Genomic DNA, 25,162 nt, shown 5'->3' with positions numbered 1-25,162 from the left:
CTCTATAAGCAAAAGCTTGATACATCTTCACAAGGCCAAAAAGAAAGACATGTCAAGAAGATCGATATTATGAAAATACAGCATGAGAATGCTAGTTAAGAGAAAAGTTATATAAATATGCCTTTCACGTTCATAATTTGAGGATGTACAAGAGAAATCAATAGATTCTTTTTTTTTTTTTTTTTTTTTTAGATTAAATTATTTCTAATAAGAAATGCAACAGGACCAGTGCAAATAACGGCTTAACTGAAAACAAATCCATTTCTAATTTATTGCACAAAGTGTGGTATTGTATATATGAAAACAAAATACTGCTTCTTAATTTTACTAATGTTCTGGCCAACTTCCTATCACTACAATCATGCGTATTGTTTGCTCACAGAATAAACCCATGCCAAATGATATATTTTTCATATAGAGGTACAGTAGTAGTTTTTTCTCATTTTCCAGTACTTCTTAAAATATAAGCTCTGTTGGTAAGGATTCCATGCTTCAGATGTGCTTCGGGCTTCTCCAAGAATACTGGACACAATAGTGAAAGGTGCAACACTCTCGAGACACACACACACACACCTTCGCTCCATGCTGTTTCCTCCTCTCTTTGCCCCCACCCCCGGGCTCCTGACACCTCCTCCTAATTGGCTGCATCACCTTTAAGGTAACGGAGAAAACTAACACAGAAAACTGTCAAGAGAAGTACCGCTCATTTCTAAATACGTCGACCTGCACCAATATGCAAACAGAACTCTGCCCCAACCCCTACTGCTCCATAATCCCCTCATCTTCTGGAGACAGGCGCAGACATGCCCGACAATGGTGAGACGAAGATTAACACATAGATGCTGCCTTGTGCAGGTACATTTCAGTGCGAGTTGTGACAAAATAACAACTTTGCTTCTAAATATTGCCTTTGATACGTAGAGCCCTTTGTGTTCGGATAGCTTAGCTTCAAGTTGCCCTATATGCAATGCAAATGGGTAGTAGCTGTGGCCGTTAGAAGTCCCCACTGTACTGTGTGTCCTCAATACTTCTAGTGTCTGAGCAGGAGGCTTGGTAGTGTTCACTCAAAAATATCTACTTAGTGGGATGGCTGCTTTAAATAGCCTATCAAGGAAAAGCAGGCAGTTCAAAGCACAGACGTGTCAGGATTAAAAGCTAGGCCTTGTCTTCCTTTGGCGCCATTTCTACAGATAAGAGGGAGTACATAATCTTGACATGTAATAACTCTCAGCTATCTGCTTCCATGTAATTGGGTCATTAAGTTACTTTGCAATTAGCATACCGTGGCAGAAATACAGCTCAGCCTCTTTCTGTTGTGTAGGAAAGTAGGCGTGCATGAAAAATTCATTCCTGCAGCACACTGCAGAGCAAAGCGACACTGATATATTGGGGCACTCGAGAGGGTTAACCTTACTTTGTGGAATACGGAGTAAGATATTAATAATTGCTTTAAGCTTCAGGGGTAATCTTCCCTAGCTAATGACAATAAAATTGGTATTGCTTGCTACATTAATTTGTATATATAAGGTTGGAGGGGTAGGATGTGTTGATAAATATTCACACCACGATACACTGAACCATGTTCATGCTATGCACATTAGGTCTCAATGGTAGCACAAGGCCATCATGTCATTAAGTAAAGTGCTAAAAGCATAAATTTCCCATTACATCCATTGGTGCCAATCTACCAGCATGCTTTGCGTCAACATTGCTCTCTCTCAGTGTATTGGGAGTGGTTATAGAATGGTTAGACAGAAGCTGCTTGAGACAATGTTATAATGGGATGCATTTAACGTTTGCGTCTGTAACTGGTCAAATGTTTCTCACTCTAAGAGTTACATATATTTGCTGGGACTGAATTGGCATTCACTTGTATACCTTTAAGTTCAACATGAGATGAAAATAAAAAAATAAACACTCAGAAAATAAGTTTCGTATATTTTGACACCAGCGAATATTGATGGAAAAATATTTTTGGCGCCCCCAATCCTGAAGCAAAGCACATCATCTACGTATCCCCTGAAATTTGCATCGCTACCTCTGACAGTATGCGCTTTATCAGGGTTTCTCTTCGAAGAAGTTTACCAATCAAATATCTTTACATTCAAACTTTCCTTCTGCAGTTTACAAGCAGTCATGTATTTTAGTCTTTAATGCATTGAGAAGTTTAAGTAGTTAATCCATTTTGAAAGGCCATTTATATATATATTGAGGTTTTAGGTCCTGAGACAGATCAATCACTCACTTGATCTCATAGATTAAACTTCAAGAGTTTGATATACTGTGCAACATTAATTTGACACAAATTAGAAAGGAATATGCATTTCTTGACTTGTGACAACGTTGCTTCAGTAGACAGGCAAAAGCTTTGCACTTTGGAACCAGTTTCCTCTAACTATTAAGGTATTAAGCAGGGCTGCTGTCTCATGGGAATACATTCTACCAACCTCTTTACTCTCCCCCCACCCCCTCGCAGTCCACGAGAAGGAAGTGAGTGAAGGCTAATGGCTTACGTGTCCATCAACAAAAGGGGCTGGTCATTGGACAGCGGTACTCTTACAATTATAGGCTCGTATTTACTAAGTGGTGCTATCCCATAGGACAACTTATGACTCATTAAATAGAATGGTATCTTTACGAGGGTGTCATATGGAACAGCGCCGCTTGGTGCATGTTGTTCACAGCCCCATACAGGAGAAAACTGAACAAGAGTTCATGCAAAGCAGAGCTGATAAAATGATGTATGGTCTATATCAGGGGTGCGCAAACTGGGGGCGCACCTGTGATTTTTCTGGGGGGGCGCAGGCTGTTGCAGAGGTCTTGCGCACTTCCTCGAGGCATTTAAATTAAATACCGGGAGACCGCACGAGACTTCTGCAACATAAACATACCGGGATTCAGCTGGCTTCACGTCGCCATGACAATGCGCGTCAAATGACGCTGCGGGGTCACGTGACATCATTTGACGCCAGCTCACTGGAGAGGGGTGGCGCAAGCACTGGGGCTGGCACACAGTGAGGGTGCCGCAAAAAAACTTTGCGCACCCCTGGTCTATATCAGTGGTTCCCCACTCCAGTCCTCAAGGACCCCTAACAGGCCAGGTTTGAATGATTTCCCTGCTTGAGCACAGGTAATTCACTCGAAATGATGCACCCACCGATGCTCATGCGAGGACCAACTTCGACTCTTCCAACTTCGACCGCTAGTGGTCCTTGAATACTGCAGTTGGAAACCAATGGTCTACATCACAAAACATCAGGAAAGACTAAAGGACCTCAATCTGAATAGCTTGGAGGAGAATGGGAGAGGGGGATTTGATCGAAATGCAAAATACATTACGGATTTCAACAAAGAAGGAAGGAAGGAGGCATATTTCAGGGAATGTCATGCTATGAAACGGGGGGCTGGGAGGCTCGGGAAATGTGAGTAAGGACTTCTCCATGGAAGGTGGATGGATTTGAGGAAAGGCCTCCCAACAAAAATGATCGAGGTCAATACAATAAAGGAATGCTTGGGGTAGACATCAGACTATCGTACATATGAAAGAAGGCCAAGCACCCAATCGGGTCAGAGATTTTGCAACAGACAACGTGGGCCAAGTGGTTCTTTTCTGCTGTAAAATTCTATGCTTCTATGTTAATGACACAGAAATGTTTAATAGGTTAGAGGCAGGAGGGGAATGCCCATTACATTCTCAACATGTGCCACTATGTAACCTTGAAATGAGATTTATTCACACAGCCACACGTGAAACAAGAATCGAGGAAAACAGAGTCGGACAAGGGAGAAAACCATTCAACCACAATACCGAAATAAAGTTCTACCGGTGCCCCACACAGCTGATCAAAACAAGTCCGGAGCATCTTTAGTAAGCAGGACCCCAGTGTTTGTAGAATATGAATTTACATGTGTTATATTATGAATATTTTTCGTCCTAAACTGGATCTTCATCAAGAAACTTCTTGAATGTCCCCAGGAATTCTGAAAGATAATCCCTGATTTCTTCTGTATGCAGCCCCCTTAATGTGACATAGACTGCACCGTGACTCAATGATCCTCTATTAATACATAAAGAATCAGTGGCTGTGCTCCAAGGTAGATAGAACGGATACTGTAGATCTGTCCATCAACAAACATCACAAATTCTCCCTTCCAATGAAGAATCCAACTCTGGATCCAAGAATGTAATGCGTCAGACTAAACACCAATGCAATCTTGTGTAGGTAACATCAATGACTCCCAAATTTGTTTTAAAAAAATTACCAACATTGGGTAATATCTCTCCAAGTGTAATTAAAACAGACAAAATCTGTTCTAAAAGAGAATTTTTCCCAAAACTGACAGGTTGTTATCCGTGTAATCGATGTAAAAATTGTCCATATGTTACCAAAACAAGAATTTTTTCAGATATGGAGAATACCAGATCATATAACATAACTACCTTTATCAACTGTAACACCGATTTTGTGATCTATATGCTAATATGCGGTTGCAACAAAAGATACATTGGTCTCGCGTCTCGTATGTTCAAAATTCGAGTAATGGAACACGAGACTTATTCTTAAACGAGATAAAGAACGTCCTGTGTCCAAACACTTTGATACATGTCAAAATGGTTCTCTTGTCAATTTTAAATGTGTTGCCATTGAAACTGTTCAGATTCATAGCCATGGAGGTGACAGAACCAATGCACTATACAAGAGAGAGGCCCATTGGATTTTTTCTTTAAATACTCTTATCCCAAATGGGTTAAATACCCATTGGGATTTGAAATACTTTTTATGATCTAAGTTCATTTTTCCTTTGGGTACTCTCTCATGTTATATTGCATTGGTTCCTCATCAACATCTATATAACATTTAACCCTCTAAATATAAGTCTATTATTCGTTTTGAATTCTGAGTATTACCTTTGAAGTGTTGAGTCATATCATATAATAATATATATAAATTATTAAATAATATATTCAATTGATGTGATTCTTATATATATATTTGTTTCCCGGAGTAGATTTTTTATCTTCTCATGGGTACAATTACAGTTCATAGATCATACTAATATGACTTGTTTTGTCTTCTTTTTTGCTAAATCAATACTTTATAATTAGTTTTGTCCCTTAGTTTTCTTTTCTTCTCTTTTGCCCTTTTTTTGTTCTTTTTCTTCCATTTCACATTTTCTTATGTACAAATATATATCCTTCATGTATAATTTTTTATATACACTATAGTTTTATATATTTTGAGAAACATCTCCTTTTCTGTATCCTGTTCATCATATTATGAAAGTCATGCCTTTTTTCCTGTGTTTGTGTAATTAATGTGCAGATGTGTGTCCTGGTCTCTCATGTGATGGGGATAGTTTAGTTAATCACCTATTGGGATATATTTCCATTTAATATAATCTGTATCAATTTTCTTTGTGTGACATCGAATTTACTTATACCGTAGATTACTTTGTCCACTTTTAACTATCTATTGATGCATGTCCCAAGATGGATGTATGATTCACCCTTTTCCCTATCTCTCATGATTATAGAGACATGGACACATTTTGGCGTTAAATGACATACATGTTTCAATCACCTGTATGTATTTCCGGTGTTTGAGAGTTCAGAGGAGGGGCTATATACATCATTCCATCAGACCCCTATTACACTCCTTGAGAAAGGGCTTTGTTGAGCCTGAAACGCGTAGGAGGTTTCGTTTTTTATGTTAGTCTGTTTTTTGTTTTTTTACAATGTGATTTAATAAACTTTTTTTATTTTTGCAATCCAGGGTGAGTTGATCGGTGCTTTTTTCGGGTTCCTGCTGTTCTACCAATTTGGTTTTTCAAATAAACACCAATGCAAACTGTGTTACAACTGAATTCCCATCCAACGCAAAGAAAGAGATCGAGTGGGAAAGAGATCTAGTGTGAAAGAGATCTAGTGGGAAAGAGATCTAGTTAGAAAGAGATCTAGTGGCTCACTTTGTCCTGTTATCATGGTTTGAGACTGAACCTGATATTCTGCAAGACATTGCCATCTACTCAACACCCACCAAGACTAGCACTCTCACCTCTACCTGCAGGACTGAGGTTTCTGCTTCATTTAATGTCGTTCAGAGTCTATTTTAAAAGACATTATGCCGTTTTCACAGTGATTCAAAACACAAAGCATTCACACTGAAAAAGTAGCATTTTAAAAAATATATATATTTGCTGTGGGCATTTTATAAAAGTTTAATCTGCGAATTAGCATAACAAAACCTTTCATTCTGATCTTTTCAACGATATCAGGCTTGCTTTTTTTTTTTAAGTATGTTTAAAATAATGATTATAATAAATGGAGGTAATTAATTGTATTTTCTTCCCTTTGCAGTCTAGTCAGCTTAATTTTACCTTTTCAGCTAATAATGAGAAAATAATTTGGATGCTCCGGGGGTTAATGATATGTAACTGCAAGATCTGCTAATTGCATGTTGCAAACCATTCATCAAAATTCCCATCTGTGCTAGATGATTATGTTTGCAAAATTATTGCTTTGAATTATCTTTTGTAAAGCAACTTTTGTAATTAGCAGGGCTTTCGTCTTGCTCCGGTTTTTCTATTCACGAATATTCAAAGTTTGTCCATTTCAAGTACCCTCCATTCATTAGGCCAATTATATGGATGCAGTACGTTCTATTCTTGAAAGCCAGGAAAATACATGGCTTCCTTTATTTTGACAATCAGTGTGAAATGGAAAGAGGACTTCATGGGCTTCAATGTTGGTGCAAACACTGGTTGCTTTGTGCTAATGAGTCTGTATATTAAATAGGCTCCATTAGCATCATGCAGAGCAATAACAGTAATTTACTGCTCTGCCTGTTTGCATCGAGTTCCTTACGTCGGACACGACTACAGCTTACGTCTTTTCAAACTTTCCGACTCAATTTGGACGCCGATTCTGCATTGTGAAGCCCAGGCTATGCTGTAAAAGCCATGTAATGCAGCGGTCATTGGGGGGCCAGTTGGGAAGCTGGAAGGCTTTGACTAATAACCATATTAACATGCTGTTCTGAACAATGATGCCGAGTATCACTATAAGTAAAAACATAAATAAATAAATAAAGATTGCTGAGAGCGAACAATAATAATAATAATAATAATAATAATAATAATAATGGTGATATATGCAAGTTAGTCCATAAATGTTAGTCCAGAGTGGTGTTTTCATGCCGTTTTTCTTAAGAAGTGTTCCCCTCCTTCTTGTATTGGAACAAATTCCCTAGGACAGGGCCGGCCAACTCCAGTCCCCAAAGGCCACCAACAGGTCAGGTATTAGGGATATCCCTGCTTCAGCGCAAGTGGCTCAATCAGTGGCTCAGTCATTATGTGCTGAAGCAGGGATATCCTTAGAACCTGACCTCTTGGTGGCCCTTGAGGACTGGAGTTCTCCGGCCCTGCCCTGCCCTAGGCTGTATTATGAGTATATGTATAGGATTCCCCAGGCAGGCCGTGTACTGGGGATAACCAGCGAATCACACATATAATAATATATCATTCATTGATTATCCCTAATACCTGGCCTGGCTGGGGGGTCCTGAGAAACACTGCTCTGTACACTCCTCAGCTCCCATAGATCCTTCTAAACGAAAATCTAACAAACAAACAAACATAGTGTAGATATTTGTATACCTGGCTAGTAACATGTCCCAGTATATAATATGGCCGGGCCCTTTGGTTGGGGCTTGCTGTGGCCCTGGGACTCTCTGCTCCAGATAATGTCAGACTTGTTGCTTGGGTAGTGAGTGTCCCACTGACACTCACGTGCACGATAAGGGAATGTACATGTATATCATGTTGTAAATGCTGGCAAAATGTTATCATTTGAAAGTCTTTAAATGTATCTAAAATGACATTACAAGAAGCTCGTGGCCCGCCTGCTCCTAAAGGTTTTTTGATGTGGCCCCTTGTGGAGAATTAGTTGAAGAACCCTGCGATACAGAATATCTCCGCACACTTCCAGACACACACAGTTTGTTCTGGAGAATAAACACAGATTTAAAGTCCCCCGAAGAACCGTTAACGTATCCGGTGTTCCGTGACCATGTTGTGCGTTTGTCCATCTAGCCAAACCCTAAAGGGTAAAAGCTGAAACCTTCAGGTTTTCTGTAAGGTGTATACAGGTGACGCATCACGCACAGGCTGTAGTGACCTCTAAACCTATTACCGTCATATAACGCGGCTTAATAATAATCCTTCAAAATGTGTGTGTTTGACAACGATATGGAAACTGAACTCTCCACGAAGTGCCAGTGACTAACATTGGAAGGAGCACGGTTGACAGCCGAGTGACGATGTAGGTGTCAACTGTGTGAGACAATGTGAATGCCCCCCCCCCCCCAGAGTCTTCCATGTGTGAGGCTCTTGTACAGGGGGAACTTGGACTGTATATTTGCAGCATAGAGCCTTCCACCATATCCCCAGTTTACAATGGTGCTGGAGACAGACAGGGCCCTGTGGTTGCTGTAAGAACATTCCCGTGGCTCTAGTTCAAGCCCTCGGTTGCTTTAGAGAGATTCCCCACCCTGGGGTTCCGTAGTGCTGTGGCACCTCTACTTTATTAAGGATAAGGCAGTTGCCCTCTTCCAAGATGGCCGCAGGGCTGCTCCCCGCCTGTGACGTCAGAGGTCAGCATTACCGATGGACCATTCCCGCAAATGCCAGAGCATCAGAAGTGAAGGTGCCGGCATTTCTGCTCTCACTAGGGAAATACAAATAGTAGTCATATTCAGTATTGCTACACAACTCCAGTCCTCAAAGGCCACCAACAGGTCAAGTTTTCAGGATATCCCTGCTTCAGCACAGGTGGCTCAATCAGTGGCTCAGTCTTTGACTGCATGACCTGTGCTGAAAGATGCTGAAAACCTGGCCTGTTGGTGGCCCGTGAGGACGGGCGTTGTCCCACCCCTGCTGTAGGGTTATGCGAACATTAATTAATAAAGGTAACACATGGCTGTTGAAGTCACACTGACCAGTTTAGAAAGGGGTTTGTTTCCTAAAAACCTCTGTTTGCCGCTGGCAGAGTAACGTCAATGATCTGGTGGCACCAAGAATAATATACACAGATTCATTCTCTGTGATGCCACTCTGCTGCACGGATGTACCCGCCATGGAATGAATCCATCTGGGGTGGTCAGAGAGCTGAAAAATATGGGAGTCAGCCTCCTCTGTGTACCTGGTCTCTGCTTACGTTAATGTTTTATTAGGCCTCGGCCAGGGTGGCGCTGGGCGGGCGCTCACGCTCACGCTGGCTGCGATGAAACACATTGCAGCAATGTGTGTGGTCAGCGTGGGCATGCGCGGCGCTTAGCTGCATGCCGAAACAAGCAAAATTGAATTGGTCTCTCGCTCGAGCGTCACGTGAGTGGTTCGAAACAGCTCCGTGACGTCATGGCCGCGCCCCCCGAATTGCCCCCCCTCCCCCGTGCGCGCACCTAGCCGGGCACAAATCTCCCGGCCGAGCAGGGAGCGTGACGTCACCGTGCATGAGCGCCAGCGCCCGCTCCCTGTCTGGCCGCAGCCCTAGGCTCGGTCGCCGGTGGTGATGGCGGCGCGCACGGTGGGCGCACAGCACACCAGTCACTCACCTCAGTAGTGGCAGGCCCCAGTGTTTTCTCGCGTGTTGGCTCACGCAGTGCGGTGGTGCGCCAGCCAGCAGGGGACACTACACGATTGTGTTTCCGTGCGGCGACGCGGTCACGTGGTGGGCTGGGAGCCAATAGCAGGGCATATAGCTTGGGCCAATGGGAGCGCAGTGCTTTGAGCTACTGGGCTGTGCTTTGTGTTGTGCCGGACGTCATGGCCGCCCCCTCCTTCCCCCCCAGTTTTGGCCATGCCCCCCCCCCCCCCCGCGCCTCCCATCGCTGCCTACAGACCGCAGATCGCGGTTTTAAGCTGTGCACGCGCCGCTAGGCGCGCATGCAGCAGCCACCACCGGGGACTTAGCCTTATAGACACATTACAGCGGTAATCCAAGCGGCACTTCAAAAAAATTCAATCTTTTTTTAAAAATGTATATATGCAGCCTTTGATTACATTTATTAAAAACTAATTACCTAAACTGCCAATCAATTGTTTCTCCTGTGATCGATCAGCAAAGATCCGGCTTTCCAGGGTTCACTAAATGGCCGCCATTCAGTTTCAATCAGTCCTTTAGTCAGTGTAACTCAGCAGCTCCTACAGTATGTATTCTTATATTACTGAAGGTAACATTAGCTATTGTTACAGTTTGCAGCTCAAACTGCTGGGAACATTGGCAACAAATGATCACAAACAGGAAAGTGTTGCAAAGATCTTGCACTGCTGGGGAGGTGGGCTATAACCTGCTACAGAAATCACAGGATGCTCAGTATATTTAAACGCATAAAACATGGCAGGAGTTGAATGAAATCACATAGTAAATGTAGTAAGTAAGTATCCCCAGGGTAATGTCAGAAATACACAGAGAAAACGAGCAGGGCTTCTTCTGATGCCTTTTGCTGTGAGATTTTTTCGGTTCATTCGATACAAGCTAGAGAGCGCCCCCCAATTCCCATCAGCACCCTAACCTCATCACTGCCAGAGTGGCCAGGAAAATATTGAAGAGCAGAGGAGCCATTGCAACCATTGAAGGCGTCACTGTTTTCATTGCTCTCTTTGCATCCACTGCTTGCTCCTTTGTATCCTTCTAGATAGATGGAAAGTTATTTTAAATGAATGCGCATAAATGATTTTATTATCTTACCTCGGCTTGAAAGCTTTTCAAAACCGGAGTCACGATTTCCCTGATTTCCTGCAAAAGAAAATGTAACAACTAACCACGAGTGAGAGGGGGAGAGGGAGATGGGGAGAGGGAAAGGGAGAGGGAGGGAAGGGGAGAGTGAGGAGGGGGGAGAGGGGAGGAGAGGGAGGAGGAGAGGGAGGGAGGGGGAGAGTGAGGAGGGGCGAAAGGGAGAGAGGGGAGGAGACTGGGGATGCTGAGGAGAGGGGGAGAGGGGGGAGGGGGCGAGAGGGGAGGAGAGAGGGGAGGAGAGGTTAGGGAGAGAGGGGGGAGAGTGAGGAGGGGAGCGAGAGGGAGAGATGGGAGGAGAGGGGGCAGAGTGAGGAGGGGGCGATAGGGAGGGAGAGAGGGGAGGAGACGGGAGGTGAGGGAGAGAGGGGGGAGAGTGAGGAGGGTGGCGAGAGGAGGGAGGAGAGGGACAGAGGGGGGAGACTGAGGAGAGAGGGATGGAGAGGGAGGAGGAGAGAGAGGGGGGGAGAATGAGGAGGGGAGGGAATAATGAGGAGGGGGAGATGGGTAAGAATGAGGAGGGGGGAGAGAGGGTAGAGGAGGAGAGAAGGGGGCGGAGAGTGGGGGGTAGTGAGGAAGGGGAGAGAGGGGAGGAGAGAGTGGAGGGGGAGTCAGAGTGGGGGGGGGGGGTGGAAGGGGGAAGAGAGGGCAGAGAGAGATGTGCTGCCCCATCCCAGTTTGACCTCTGCATAAAAACAATGGTATATAAATAAATAAAACAGGTCAGATGTCCATTTTTTTTTTAAATGCATAAATACTGTAAAAGCAAATATACTGTATATACTGTACCTCTGGGACATTTTTCTTAAACTCCCGGCTGAGTTCAATTAGGCGCTTATGAGAATGTTCACTGTCCTCCTGCCGGGCAGCCAGCTCGGACGCCAGAGAATTCAGCTCCTTCTGCAACAGAAAGGGGAAAAAAGCCGCGTTATCTTTTTATATCATACGTAACCGTGTCATGTCCAAGTTTGCAAACTTCCAATTCCAAGACAGCCGGCACTATTGACTGCAAGCATGAATTATTTAAGAAAGAAAACTATGTATTCAATGCAAAATCGGGACAGCTTTTAGATAATGAGAAACTGGTATAATCAATACCGTTCTGTACGGGTTTTCTTAAAGGGTTTGAAGGCCTAAGTTCACTAGTAACTTTTTTAAGCATTGTGGAATACAATAAGATATTCCCCGAGACTTAATGCGAAAAATATTCTGCCGCCAACCAGCATATATCAAAAAGGAGGGAACCGTTCCAACCATGACTTACTTATGCTTAAGTGTTCATAAATAAGGGTTTTAAAGATATATATGGCTTTTTAATTTCAGCACAATATGGGGAAATGAAGGTGCCATGTGCAGTAAACGGAGACCCCGTGTGCATCGCGCATTAAATCAAACGCGGTTCACAGTAAGTGCAGGGGATGTTTAATTAAATCAATGCAGATTCCTACAACAATAGTTTAGATAAGCTTGGCCGGGAGTTTTCTGAAAGTCTTCGTCTTTTTAATGCCGGTAATTATGTGAATGATTTAGAGGTGACATCATTGCCATGAGATATTAGGGATAGGGTTGAACATGGCGGCACTGCTCTGAATTTTAAGGGAATGTCTTCATTCAAGGTGATCAGCGGAGTCCGGACAGAAAAGGACAATTCCTCCTGGGACCAAAGTGAACCAATTCCACTGACATATTTAAGGGGCCTCACCTGGGGGGTGGATGCCAGTTTTACCCAAATCTGCCACCTATAAGTATTTGTTAAAGTGAGACTTGGGGTGGATGGGAATTTCCCTTGTGTGTGATGTCACTGTGTGATGTCACCGTGTGAGCAGCGAGCGCTTGTACAGCCAGGGTCCCCCCTCCCCTTATCTTTGTTGTCCCTCTGATAAGGACAGGGTGGGATAAAGGGAAAGGAAACATTTGCTTGACAAACACTTCCCCCCATTTAGAGACCCTTCAAAAAGTCAACTGACCGACAATGTGGGATTTCAGCTTTAAAGGACACTTTGCGTTCTGGACTTATGACCAGCCTTAGAGGTGAGCTAATGTGGACGGATACACAGAGGTCAGACTTGACAACTGTTACTGATTTGCTGAGAGTATCCCTGATCGAATCAGTCTCACTCCTTTTTTTTTTAATGGGCTACAGAATTAAAAAATGAGAGCAATAAACAAATGGATGGATGGACATCAAATACACACCAGTCATGACATGATTATAATGAATACACAGTCCTGCTTAACACTGACCAATGAAAACAAAGTGGGGCAGACCAAAACTACAGGGCAGGACGGGTGGGGGGAGGGGAGAGGGAGGGGAGAGGAAGGGGGAAAGTGGGGGGGAGAGGGAGTGAAGAGGGCACAAGCGTGATCCTCCCTCCCCTGCGGCTCGAATCCCACCCCAAGCACAGGGCATTCTCTCGCCCTCGCACTCCACCTGAGAAGGTCCCTACAACAACCAGGCCTGGCTCAGATCATTGCCAGAGTCTCAGTTATTTTTACCATCACAAGTCTCGGACTTTAATGCAGCATCAGTGAAGCAAAAATAAGAGATTACCAACGTTTCAATAAGAGGCATCAGAGCTCGATCCGACGTTACCTTCCATCAACTTGAATACAGTTAACGTCAATCAAGCTCTGATATAACCCTTTATCATGGTTTTGTGAATGTCCCCTCCCACGTTCTTTTTTTTCATTAAGATACCATTGTTAGGGCCAGAACCCACAAATCTCCCTGAATTCGGTTCTTGGAGTTAACGTCTCAGAGAACCTAGAGAAGAAAGAGAGGAAGAGAGAGCCCACTCAGCTGTGAAGAGAGGTTACTGGGCGGCGACAAAGGGAAAAATAATTCACAAGTCATCCACCATCCCTCGTCAGCACAGACCAGGCCAGGTCAACCCAGGTCAGGCGCTGTTTATCAGTGGACATCGTCAGCAAATAATGTGTTTCCTTGCACCCTTGTTTATTAGCATAATTGAGAGTTGTTTATCAAAGCTTGCCAGCTGCCAACCTTGTATATAATGCAGGGGGGCGCAAACTTTTTTCCCGGTGCCCCCCTGCCGGCTGTCCTCTCACTCCCGCGCCCCCCAACCCCAACTTAACCGCGCTCCGGCGTAATGACATCACGTTGCCATAGCAACGTGATGTCACATGACCTCGCAGCGTCATTTTGACACCGCGTTGCCATGGCGACGAAGGGAGGAAGCCGCCGGAGCCACGGTAAGTTAGGTTTACAGAGGCCCTGCAGCTCCCCCGGCACTTAATTTAAGTGCCTTCGGGAAGCGCGCGGGGCCTCTGTAAACCCCGCGCCCCCCGTCGGCAGTCTCACGCCCCCCCTGGGGGTCGCGCCCCCCAGTTTGCGCACCGCTGATATAATGTATAACCTTGCTCACTTAATGTAACTATGTATTTGTAACCATGTATCTGTCATCATAACTCTGTGCCTAGGACATACGTGAGAACGAGCGGTAACTCTCACTGTATTACTGCCTGGTAACACATTTGCTAAATAAATAAACCTGGTGCAAAGAACCAGTCGCCACAGCCTTCCTGGCATTGTGCACTCCTGCATGGCATTTCAATACAGATATATCCAGACTTACTGTCCCTGTCGCCGTTGGGAAGAAAAGCGAAACTCTGCGACTCCGGGGACAATAAAATCCCCGAGTGGAGGGGTGTGGGGGGGGGGGGGGGGTCTGACCTGCCGAATGGGACCCCACAAAGAGAATTTCTCGCTGCCAGGGGAAGGCGTGGGATGCAATGCGCGGGTTCCCCCCCCCGGCACCGAGAACACTGAAGCTGCCTACATCTGTACACTGGAGCCTGTCCAGAAATGGGAAGTTTTCACATACTTTATTGATAATAATAAAGTGTGTAGCAGTGACCTGCTGTACGTGATGCATGCCAATCATTAAGCAGCAGCGGCCCACATTGTCACAGGCCCTGAAACAGATTACAGATAGGATGATAGATAATAACGGCATTATCGGAGACGGAGGGAAGTAAAAGCTGCGCCTGCCGTACAATGCACGCACAAATAAAACAGAAGAGACAATAGAAAAATCTTTTCTGCTCATCATAAAAGGGTTTTGTTCCTCAAACACAAATTGCAGAAGCCTTAGTTCTTGGGGATTGGTTTATTGGACAGAATATGACAAATTCAGATATACAACTGAAAGCGACCCAAACCAGCGTCGATATATACCGTATATATATCATTTTTTTCCCCTTTGGCTGATATTCAAATAGCCTTGCTAAAAAGGTGCTTAGGGCATACTGTAATATTAAATAGTAGCATTAATCCAGTCTCATTGTTAACAGCTTTGATGCTAGTGTATAAACATTATTATAGTTCACAATAACGATAGAATAGCCATGGTAGAAGACACACAATCAGTAATCATAACTAGATTAATAATGCACAGTATATACCTTCTCCGTGGTACCGGTGCGTGTATGCCTGCAGCAGTGTGCCTGCAGCAGTGTGCCTGCAGCAATGTGCCTGCAGTAGTGTGTCTGCAGTAGTGGTAGTGTGCTTGTAGTAGTGGGCCTGCAGTAGTGTGCCTGCAGCAGTCTGCCTGCAGTAGTGTGCCTGCAGTAGTGGTAGTGTGCCTGCAGTAGTGTGCTTGCAGTAGTGTGCCTGCAGTAGTGGTAGTGTGCCTGCAGTAGTGTGCCTGCAGTAGTGGTAGTGTGCTTGTAGTAGTGTGCCTGCAGTAGTGGTAGTGTGCCTGCAGTAGTGTGCTTGCAGTAGTGTGCCTGCAGTAGTGGTAGTGTGCCTGCAGTAGTGTGCCTGCAGTAGTGGTAGTGTGCTTGTAGTAGTGTGCCTGCAGTAGTGGTAGTGTGCTTGCAGTAGTCTGCTTGCAGTAGTGTGCTTGCAGTAGTGTGCCTGCAGTAGTGGTAGTGTGCCTGCAGTAGTGGTAGTGTGCTTGCAGTAGTGGTAGTGTGCCTGCAGTAGTGGTAGTCTGCTTGCAGTAGTGTGCTTGCAGTAGTGTGCCTGCAGTAGTGGTAGTGTGCCTGCAGTAGTGGTAGTGTGCCTGCAGTAGTGGTAGTGTGCTTGCAGTAGTGGTAGTGTGCCTGCAGTAGTGGTAGTCTGCTTGCAGTAGTCTACTTGCAGTAGTGTGCTTGCAGTAGTGTGCCTGCAGTAGTGGTAGTGTGCCTGCAGTAGTGGTAGTGTGCCTGCAGTAGTGGTAGTGTGCCTGCAGTAGTGGTAGTGTGCCTGCAGTAGTGGTAGTCTGCTTGCAGTAGTGTGCTTGCAGTAGTGTGCCTGCAGTAGTGGTAGTGTGCCTGCAGTAGTGGTAGTGTGCTTGCAGTAGTCTCCCTGCAGTAGTGTGCTTGCAGCAGTGTGCCTGCAGCAGTGTGCTTGCAGCAGTGTGCCTGCAGTAGTGTGCTTGCAGTAGTGGTAGTGTGCTTGCAGCAGTGTGCCTGCAGTAGTGTGCTTGCAGCAGTGTGCCTGCAGTAGTGTGCCTGCAGCAGTGTGCTTGCAGTAGTGGTAGTGTGCCTGCAGTAGTGTGCCTGCAGTAGTGGTAGTGTGCTTGCAGTAGTCTGCTTGCAGTAGTGTGCCTGCAGCAGTGTGCCTGCAGTAGTGTGCTTGCAGTAGTGGTAGTGTGCTTGCAGCAGTGTGCCTGCAGTAGTGTGCTTGCAGCAGTGTGCCTGCAGTAGTGTGCTTGCAGCAGTGTGCCTGCAGCAGTGTGCTTGCAGTAGTGGTAGTGTGCCTGCAGTAGTGTGCCTGCAGTAGTGGTAGTGTGCTTGCAGTAGTCTGCTTGCAGTAGTGTGCCTGCAGCAGTGTGCCTGCAGTAGTGTGCCTGCATCAGTGTGCCTGCAGTAGTGTGCTTGGTCAGTGTCACTGCACGAAGCATTAATTCATTGTATAGGCTTGCTGTGTCTATTGGTCTTTTTCATACACCTGAATAACATTATAACTTCCAGGCACTCTTAGGCTGAGTCCATAGAGGGGGTAGCAGGGCTGAGGCGCGCTGACGCCAGCGGGCGCGATCGGGAGGCGGGGGGAGACTGAGGGAGGCGGGGCAGTGACGTCGCTGGGCCAATTGCCCGCGACGCACCGACGTCAACGTCACGGCGCCGTGATGTTGACGCTGCTCCGCACTGATTGGATGTTTTCAGACGACAGCGCTCTGAAAAACAGCTTGGCTGTCGGCTGAAAAATCCAGCGCCTCACCACGCCTGCGGACGCTCGCGTGAGCCCCCTCTAAAGACATCCTCATGGAGGATGCAGGGGCTCAGCGCGGAGCGTCCGCACGGCTCTGAGCGGCCTCCCCTGCTATGGACTCGGCCTTATGATGCATAGAAAAATCTAAAACACTGGTGATTGTTTGTCAGTGTATTTTAGCTACAAAACTGAAGCAGAAAATGGTGCTGTTTTTGTCCCAGTTTCCAGGTAGGGTTAAATGGTGAATAATCCCTACAGAATACTCTAATTTGCTAATGCAGTTAAACTTCTCTTCCCATTTAAGGTTACTCTTAGAATGTCCCAGCCCCCTTAACTTCACCTCATTTTACCTTCTCGCTTTGATTTAATTAAATGTATTGAAATTTCTACTTACATTTTAAATTAAAGCACACACTGTGTTTCTAATTTTAGCGCACATTGAGAAAGGTAACGTAATACACAAAGCATAGTGTTTGCGTTACACGCTTACATCTAATTAAAGACGAAAGTCGGCATTGATCTCAGGCGCCAAGGAATAAACCGGTGGGCTAAACTTCACATATATTACAATAAAGTATCAGAATGTAATGTCGCATTACGTGAACTCACTTATTTAGCAGGAGGAGAGCAAAAAAAATAAACCGCATTCATAAATGTTATTTATTCTTTAAATAAAATCTGAAAATGTTAAATTGAGTTCACTGTTATTTTGTAACTTGTCAAAAAGAAAAAAATGAAGATCTAATTGCAAGTCGGGAATTTGATTTTACAGAGTAAAACGTGTTTCGGTTTTAATTGCTTGTGATTGTGTAAAACAGTTATAAAATGTATGTAATTGCTATTAACTGGCTAAAACAGTTAGGGGCCTATTCTATAACCCTCGATAAGCAGGGGATAAAGGCATGAATCGCTAATTTTTTCAGCGTCAAAAAAAGATCGCCGGGTCAGCGGCGATAAATCACGTATCGGCAGGTTCTTAAACTCGTACAATTCTAGTAGCCGTGATTAGTTTATCGAGGCTAATCGCGGCTCTAGAATGGCGAGTTTCTCCCAAAATCCTCACGCCAGGAAAAGTGGCGTGAAGCTGGGGAGAACCTGCTGAGAAGGCGGTGAGAGAGGACTTAGGAAAAACATGCCTTTTTCCTGCATCGGATTGATGCCGGGGGTCTCCGGAGCAGATACCCATTAATATCAGCACCTGAGACCCCCGGCATGAATCCCATGCAATAAAAATGCATTTACAGGCAACCGCATTACCTTAGCGGCTGACCGCTAAGGCAATGAAGGGATTAACTACCAGTGCCATGTTTATTGTAGGTAGCGGAGGTCAGGGCCATCTTAACAACATTAGGGGCCACTGGGCAGAGCAGTGCACGGGGCCCGGCCTACACTGCCGCTCCCAGCCTCCCGCGCGCTCACTAGCAGCAGCAGGCACCGGAAGTGCTGCACTGCTAGGCTGCGAGCGGTTGTGGCGCGAGCCGGGGTGCCGGGTGGGCGGAGAGCGAGCGGAGCCGGGGTGCCTGGTGGGGGGAGAACTAGCGGAGCCGGGGTGCCAGGCGAGAGAGAGCGGAGCCGGGGTGCCTGGTGGGGGGAGAACTAGCGGAGCCGGGGTGCCAGGCGAGGGGAGAGAGAGCGGAGCCGGGGTGCCGGGCGGGCGGAGAGCGAGCGGAGCCAGGGTGCCGGGCGGGGGGAGAGCAAGCGGAGCCGGGGTGCCGGGCGGGGGGAGAGCGAGCAGAGCTGTGGTGCTGGGCGGGGGGAGAGCGAGTAGGGTGGCCAGGTGGCTTGTCCAAAAATACTGGACACAGTGGTGAAAGGTGCGACGCGCGAGAATCGTTGGTGGGGAAGAATGTTATTTATAAATGACCTGACTGTTGTGTCATTTGTTCTAAATTTCACTCCAAGTATTCTCCAATTTGCACCAATTTATATTCTTCTAGCTGAGAGACCCGGCGTTGCCCGGGATGTAAATGCGTAATAGGTAGTATCTTCTTACTATATATAATTGAAAGCACTGTATGTTTGCCTGCCTGGATGTCCGGTGTCCCTAGGGGAAATCTCATTGGTCCCTTGGGCCGCCCGCCTCCGCACACCTCTCATTGGCCTGAGGCGGAGTGACGGGCCAAAGGGGACGGACGGGGACACACAGACACACAGACACACAGACACACAGACACACACTCACACACTCTCTCTCTCCCCCGTCAGTTGGACCGTAGCTCACCTTCCACACCTCCCCCCCCTACTCTCCCGGTGCCCCTCACTCTCTCCCCCCTCCCCACCTCACCCAAATCCCCACGCTCCGCAACATCCCCAGCCGCACCATCACCCTCACCGTGCGCCGCGGAGGAAGCGCGGCCCTCCTGCTCAGCTGCAATCTACAGGCTCCTCCCCCCTCGCGGCGCGGCCCGGGCCTCCTGCTCTCCTCCTCACGTGCGCCGCTCCCGGAGAGGGGAAGCGCGGCCCGGGCCTCCTGCTCTCCCCCTCACGTGCGCCGCGCCGCTCCCGGAGAGGGGAAGCGCGGCCCGGGCCTCCTGCTCTCCTCCTCACGTGCGCCGCTCCCGGAGAGGGGAAGCGCGGCCCGGGACTCCCCCTCACGTGCGCCGCTACCGGAGAGGGGAAGTGCGACCCGGGACTCCCCCTCACGTGCGCCGCTACCGGAGAGGGGAAGCGCGGCCCGGGCCTCCTGCTCTCCCCCTCACGTGCGCCGGCTCCCAGACGGAGGGGAAGCGCGGCCCGGGCCTCCTGCCACTCTTGCCCCCCCCCCGCCAGCTTCCCGAAATCACCTCCTGCCCCAGCCAGATGCCACGGGGTCAAGGTAAGTCACCCACCGTCTCCCACCCACGCACTGTCACCCACCCACACACTCACCCAGTCACCCACTCACTCAGTCACCCACCCACTCAGTCACCCACCCACTCACTCAGTCACCCACCCACTCACTTAGTCACCCACCCACCCAGTCACCCACACAACCACCCAGTCACTTTCACCCAGTCACCCACTTTCACCCAGTCACCCACCCACTCACTCAGTCACCCACCCACTCACTCAGTCACCCACCCACTCACTCAGTCACCCACCCACTCAGTCACCCACCCACTCAGTCACCCACCCACTCAGTCAGTCATCCACCCATTCAGTCAGTCAGTCACCCACTCACCCACCCAGTCAGTCACCCACTCACCCACCCAGTCAGTCACCCACTCACCCACCCAGTCAGTCACCCACCCAGTCAGTCACCCACTCACCCACCCAGTCAGTCACCCACTCACCCACCCAGTCAGTCACCCACTCACCCACCCAGTCAGTCACCAACTCACCCACCCAGTCAGTCACCCACTCACCCACCCAGTCAGTCTCCCACTCACCCACCCAGTCAGTCTCCCACTCACCCACCCAGTCAGTCTCCCACTCACCCACCCAGTCAGTCTCCCACTCACCCACCCAGTCAGTCTCCCACTCACCCACCCAGTCAGTCTCCCACTCACCCACCCAGTCAGTCTCCCACTCACCCACCCAGTCAGTCTCCCACTCACCCACCCAGTCAGTCTCCCACTCACCCACCCAGTCAGTCTCCCACTCACCCACCCAGTCAGTCTCCCACTCACCCACCCAGTCAGTCTCCCACTCACCCACCCAGTCAGTCTCCCACTCACCCACCCAGTCAGTCTACCACTCACCCACCCATTCAGTCTCCCACTCACCCACCCATTCAGTCTCCCACTCACCCACCCAGTCTCACCCAAAACCACTCACCCAGTCACTGACCCCACCCACCCACTCACCGACCCCACCTACCCACTCACTGACCCACCAAGTCACCGAACCCAGTCACTGACCCACCCAGTCACCGACCCTGAAAAAGTCACCCAGTCACCGACCCACCCACCGACCCAAAGTCACCGACCCACCCACCCACCCACCGACCCAAAGTCACCCACCCACCGACCCAAAGTCACCCACCCACCGACCCAAAGTCACCCACCCACCGACCCAAAGTCACCCACCCACCGACCCAAAGTCATCCACCCACCGACCCAAGTCACCCACCCACCGACCCAACTCACCCACCCAACCACCGACCCAAAGTCACCCACCGACCCAAAGTCACCCACCCACCCACCGACCCAAAGTCAAACTGACCCAAAGTCACCCACCCACCGACCCAAAGTCATACACCCACCGACCCAAAGTCACCCACCCACCGACCCAAAGTCACCCACCCACCGACCCAAAGTCACACACCCACCGACCCAAAGTCAAACCGACCCAATGTCACCCACCCACCGACCCAAAGTCACCCACCCACCGACCCAAAGTCAAACCGACCCAAAGTCACCCACCCAGTCACCGACCCAAAGTCACCCACCCACCGACCCAAAGTCACCCACCCAGTCACCGACCCACTCAGTCACCAACCCACCCACCCACTCAGTCAAGTGTCACCCACCCACCCACACACTCAGTCAACTCACTCACCCACCTAGCTGTCAAGGGGGGGGGGGGAGCCCAACCCTGTCGTACGCCCCCCCAAAATTACATCCCGGGCAACGCCGGGTCTCTCAGCTAGTTATTTATAAATCGTGGAACAATAGGTGACTGTTTGTTGTAAAGGTTGGATAATAATATTGAAAAGAAAGATGGAAGAAAATGTAATACGATGTTGTATAAAAATGGTTTATTGTAACCACACCACAGTACAATGTATATTTTGGTGGCATAAGTGATGTAAAAATCTGAGTCGTGTGTCCTGCTAGGGTGTGAGGCGGCGGGTGGCGTGTGGGTTGTGAGTGCTGTGTGCGAGTGGGGGTCCTGCTAGGGTGTGAGGCGGCGGGTGGTGCGTGGGTTGTGAGTGCTGTCTGTGAGTGGGGGTCCTGCAAGGGTGTGAGGCGGCGGCTGGCGCGTGGGTTGTGAGTGCTGTCTGTGAGTGGGGGTCCTGCTAGGGTGTGAGGCGGTGGGTCGGTGCGTAGGGGCGGGAGGCAGCAGGTGTGTGTGGCGGCAGGTATGTGTCGAGTGTGGCGGGTGTCTGTTGAGTGCGTGCAGCGGCTGTGAGGCGGTGGGTGAAAGGCAGAGGCGGCCGGAGTAAGGGCGAGTGAAAGGCAGAGGCGGGGGTGGGGAGGCGGTAAGGCGGGCATGAAGGCGAAGGGCGGCGGGAAGGGGAGGAGGGGGTGGAGGAGGGGGGCAAGGGGTGGAGGAGGGGGGCAAGGGTTAGAGGAGGCGGTGGGAAGGGGTGGGGGGAGGCGGTGGGAAGGGGGGCTGGGAGGCGGTGGGAAGGGGGGCTGGGAGGCGGTGGGAAGGGGGGGAAGGGGGGAGGCGGTGGGAAGGGGGGGGCGGTGGGAAGGGGGGGAGTCGGTGGGAAGGTGGAGGGAAGGAGGGGGAGGCGGTGGGAAGGGGGGGGGGAGGCGGTGGGAAGGGGGGGGAGGCGGTGGGAAGGGGGGGTGGAGGGGAGGTGAAGGGGGGGGTGGAGGGGAGGTGAAGGTGGGGGGGTGGAGGGGAGGTGAAGGGGGGGTGGAGGGGAGGTGAAGGGGGGGAGTGGAAGGGAGGTGAAGGGGGGGGTGGAAGGGAGGTGAAGGGGGGGGTGGAAGGGAGGTGAAGGGGGGGGGGTGGAGGGGGGGGTGGAGGGGAGGTAAAGGGGGGGTGGAGGGGGGGAGGTAAATGGGGAGGTGAAGGGGGGTGGAAGGGAGAAGTGGAGTGAGGGGAGGTGAAAGGGGGTGAGGCGAGGTGATGGGGGGTGAGGGGAGGTGAAGGCCGCTCACTCACCCGTCCGGCAGGTCCCACGTGGATCTGAGGCGGGAGGCAGCGTGTTGTGGCCGCTCTCCCGCTGTGTCCCGGGCGCTCGCTCGCTCCCCCGCTGACTGTAGCGGCGCCGGGGGGGGGGGGGGGGGGTATCGGGGAGACACTGACACTGGAGGGGAGGGGGGGGGGTGGAGGCGAGGTGAAGGGGGGGTGGAGGGGAGGTGAAGGCCGCTCACTCACCCATCCGGCAGGTCCCACGTGGATCTGAGGCGGGAGGCAGCGTGTTGTGGCCGCTCCCCCGCTGTGTCCCGGGCGCCGCCATCTTGGGCACTCGGCGCCGCGAGGCAGCCTGCCTGGCCACTGGCTGTTCCCCCGCCGGGGAGGGGTGAGTTGTAGCGCCGGGGAGGGGGGGGCATGTATATGTGTGTGGGGGGGGGAGAGGTGGGAGATATAGAGGGGGGGTCTCGCACGGCCGCTGACACTGGGTGGGGGGCGCTGAAGGGGTAATAATAGTGTGTGTGTCCCGCTGACTGTAGCGGCGCCGGGGGAGGGGGGGGGGGTCGGGGTGAAAGCGCGGGAGACACGGGGAGAGGAGGAGGTGCGCGCGGGTGCTGCTAACACTGTGAGCCCCGCTAATGTATGTAACAGTGTGTGTGTGTGTGTGTGTGTGTGTGTGTGTCACTGTGTGTGTGTGTGTGTGTGTGTGTGTGTGTGTGTGTGTGTGTGTCTGTCACTGTGTGTGTGTGTGTATGTGTGTGTGTGTGTGTGTGTGTGTGTCCCTGTGTGTGTGTGTCCCTGTGTTCCCTGTGTGTGTGTGTGTCCCTGTGTTCCCTGTGTGTGTGTGTGTCCCTGTGTGTGTGTGTCCCCCCCTGTGTGTGTGTGTGTGTGTCCCTGTGTGTCCTTTGGCCCGTCACTCCGCCTCAGGCCAATGAGAGGTGTGCGGGGGCGGGCGGGCCAAGGGACCAATGAGATTTCCCCTAGGGACACCGGACATCCAGGCAGGCAAACATACAGTGCTTTCACTAATATAGTATAAGATTTCGTAAAACATCTGGGGAGGAGTCTTGGGAGGGAGCGCCCGTCCGAGGATTGTTTTAGGAAATAGAATATGAAATAGTGCACATTGGTGCAAATTGGTGCAAATTGGTGCACGCTTGGAGTGAAATTTAGAACAAATTGCATAATGGTCAGATCATTTATAAATAACTGACCTGCAGTCATACTGTACATGGCGAGCAATACTGATCTTACTGCTGCTCCCACACATTCCAAGGTTGTTGCACCCCCTCCTCATCCTCTCTCTCCCCCCTTGTCCTCTCACCCCCTCCCTTCATCCTCTCTCATCCCCCCATCCCCACTCCCTTCATCCTCTCACCCCCTCCCTTCATCCTCTGTTACCCCCCATCCCTTCATCCTCTCCCCTCCCCACACCCCCCTGTCATTATCAGTACAGTAGCTTTCAAATTTAGACTTCAAAATCCAGCTTTAAATTGCACATTAAATCATGCATTGGATAAGTAACCTGCTCTGCCTTCTTGGGGATGATCTGTAAGTAAGAAGGTGCTGCAGAGATTGCAATGCTGCTGGGATGAGAGCTGAGATCTGTGAGTAAGAGTGCTGCAGAGATTGCAATGCTGCTGGGATGATCAGTAAGTAAGGGTGCTGCAGAGATTGCAATGCTGCTGGGATGAGGGCTGAGATTTGTGAGTAAGGGTGCTGCAGAGATTGCAATGCTGCTGGGATGATCTGTAAGTAAGAGTGCTGCAGAGATTGCAATGCTGCTGGGATGAGAGCTGAGATCAGTAAGTAAGAGTGCTGCAGAGATTGCAATGCTGCTGGGATGAGGGCTGAGATTTGTGAGTAAGGGTGCTGCAGAGATTGCAATGCTGCTGGGATGAGAGCTGAGATCAGTAAGTACGGGTGCTGCAGAGATTGCAATGCTGCTGGGATGAGAGCTGAGATCAGTAAGTAAGAGTGCTGCAGAGATTGCAATGCTGCTGGGATGAGGGCTGAGATCTGTAAGTAAGAGTGCTGCAGAGATTGCAATGCTGCTGGGATGAGGGCTGAGATCTGTAAGTAAGGGTGCTGCAGAGATTGCAATGCTGCTGGGATGAGGGCTGAGTTATGGAGCCTTTCTGAGAATTTACAATGCTGGTTATTTGTAATAGATCTTGAAAATGGGAAGACTGTTAGTATAGTAAAAGAAAAGTAAGGGTGAGTGAGCAATTAAACAAAGTTCCCAGTACTGTATGTACTGTCTGTCACCACACACACACACTGAGATAAACAAACACACACACACACACACACACACTGAGATACACACACACACTGAGACATTCACTCACTCACACACACTCAGACATTCACTCACTCACACTCAAACACACATATACAGGCAGGACACAGGACACAGGACACAGACAGAAAGACAGACACACTGAGATACACACACATACTGAGACACACATACA

The 25,162-nt window shown here is 49.2% G+C and overlaps 1 protein-coding gene across 5 annotated transcripts in view; it reads right to left on the bottom strand.

The window, feature by feature from the left end:
- CUX2 (cut like homeobox 2) overlaps nucleotides 1–25,162 on the bottom strand; it is a 351,667-nt gene that overhangs the window by 188,750 nt on the left and 137,755 nt on the right. For 4 of the 5 annotated variants that reach the window (XM_075568157.1, XM_075568155.1, XM_075568153.1 and 1 more), the window contains exons 2-3: nucleotides 11,582–11,692; nucleotides 10,748–10,795 (exon numbers count right to left, since the gene is read on the bottom strand). In XM_075568157.1, the coding sequence (XP_075424272.1) occupies nucleotides 10,748–10,795; nucleotides 11,582–11,692 (159 nt within the window). Of the gene's footprint in view, nucleotides 1–10,747; nucleotides 10,796–11,581; nucleotides 11,693–25,162 lie in introns of those variants that run through there. The other variant, XM_075568158.1, reaches the window with a different exon arrangement.

This window comes from Ascaphus truei, chromosome 13 (genome assembly GCF_040206685.1).
Source record: "Ascaphus truei isolate aAscTru1 chromosome 13, aAscTru1.hap1, whole genome shotgun sequence".
In the NCBI taxonomy this organism is placed as follows: Eukaryota; Metazoa; Chordata; class Amphibia; order Anura; family Ascaphidae; genus Ascaphus; species Ascaphus truei.
This window is presented reverse-complemented; position numbering and strand designations above follow the sequence as displayed.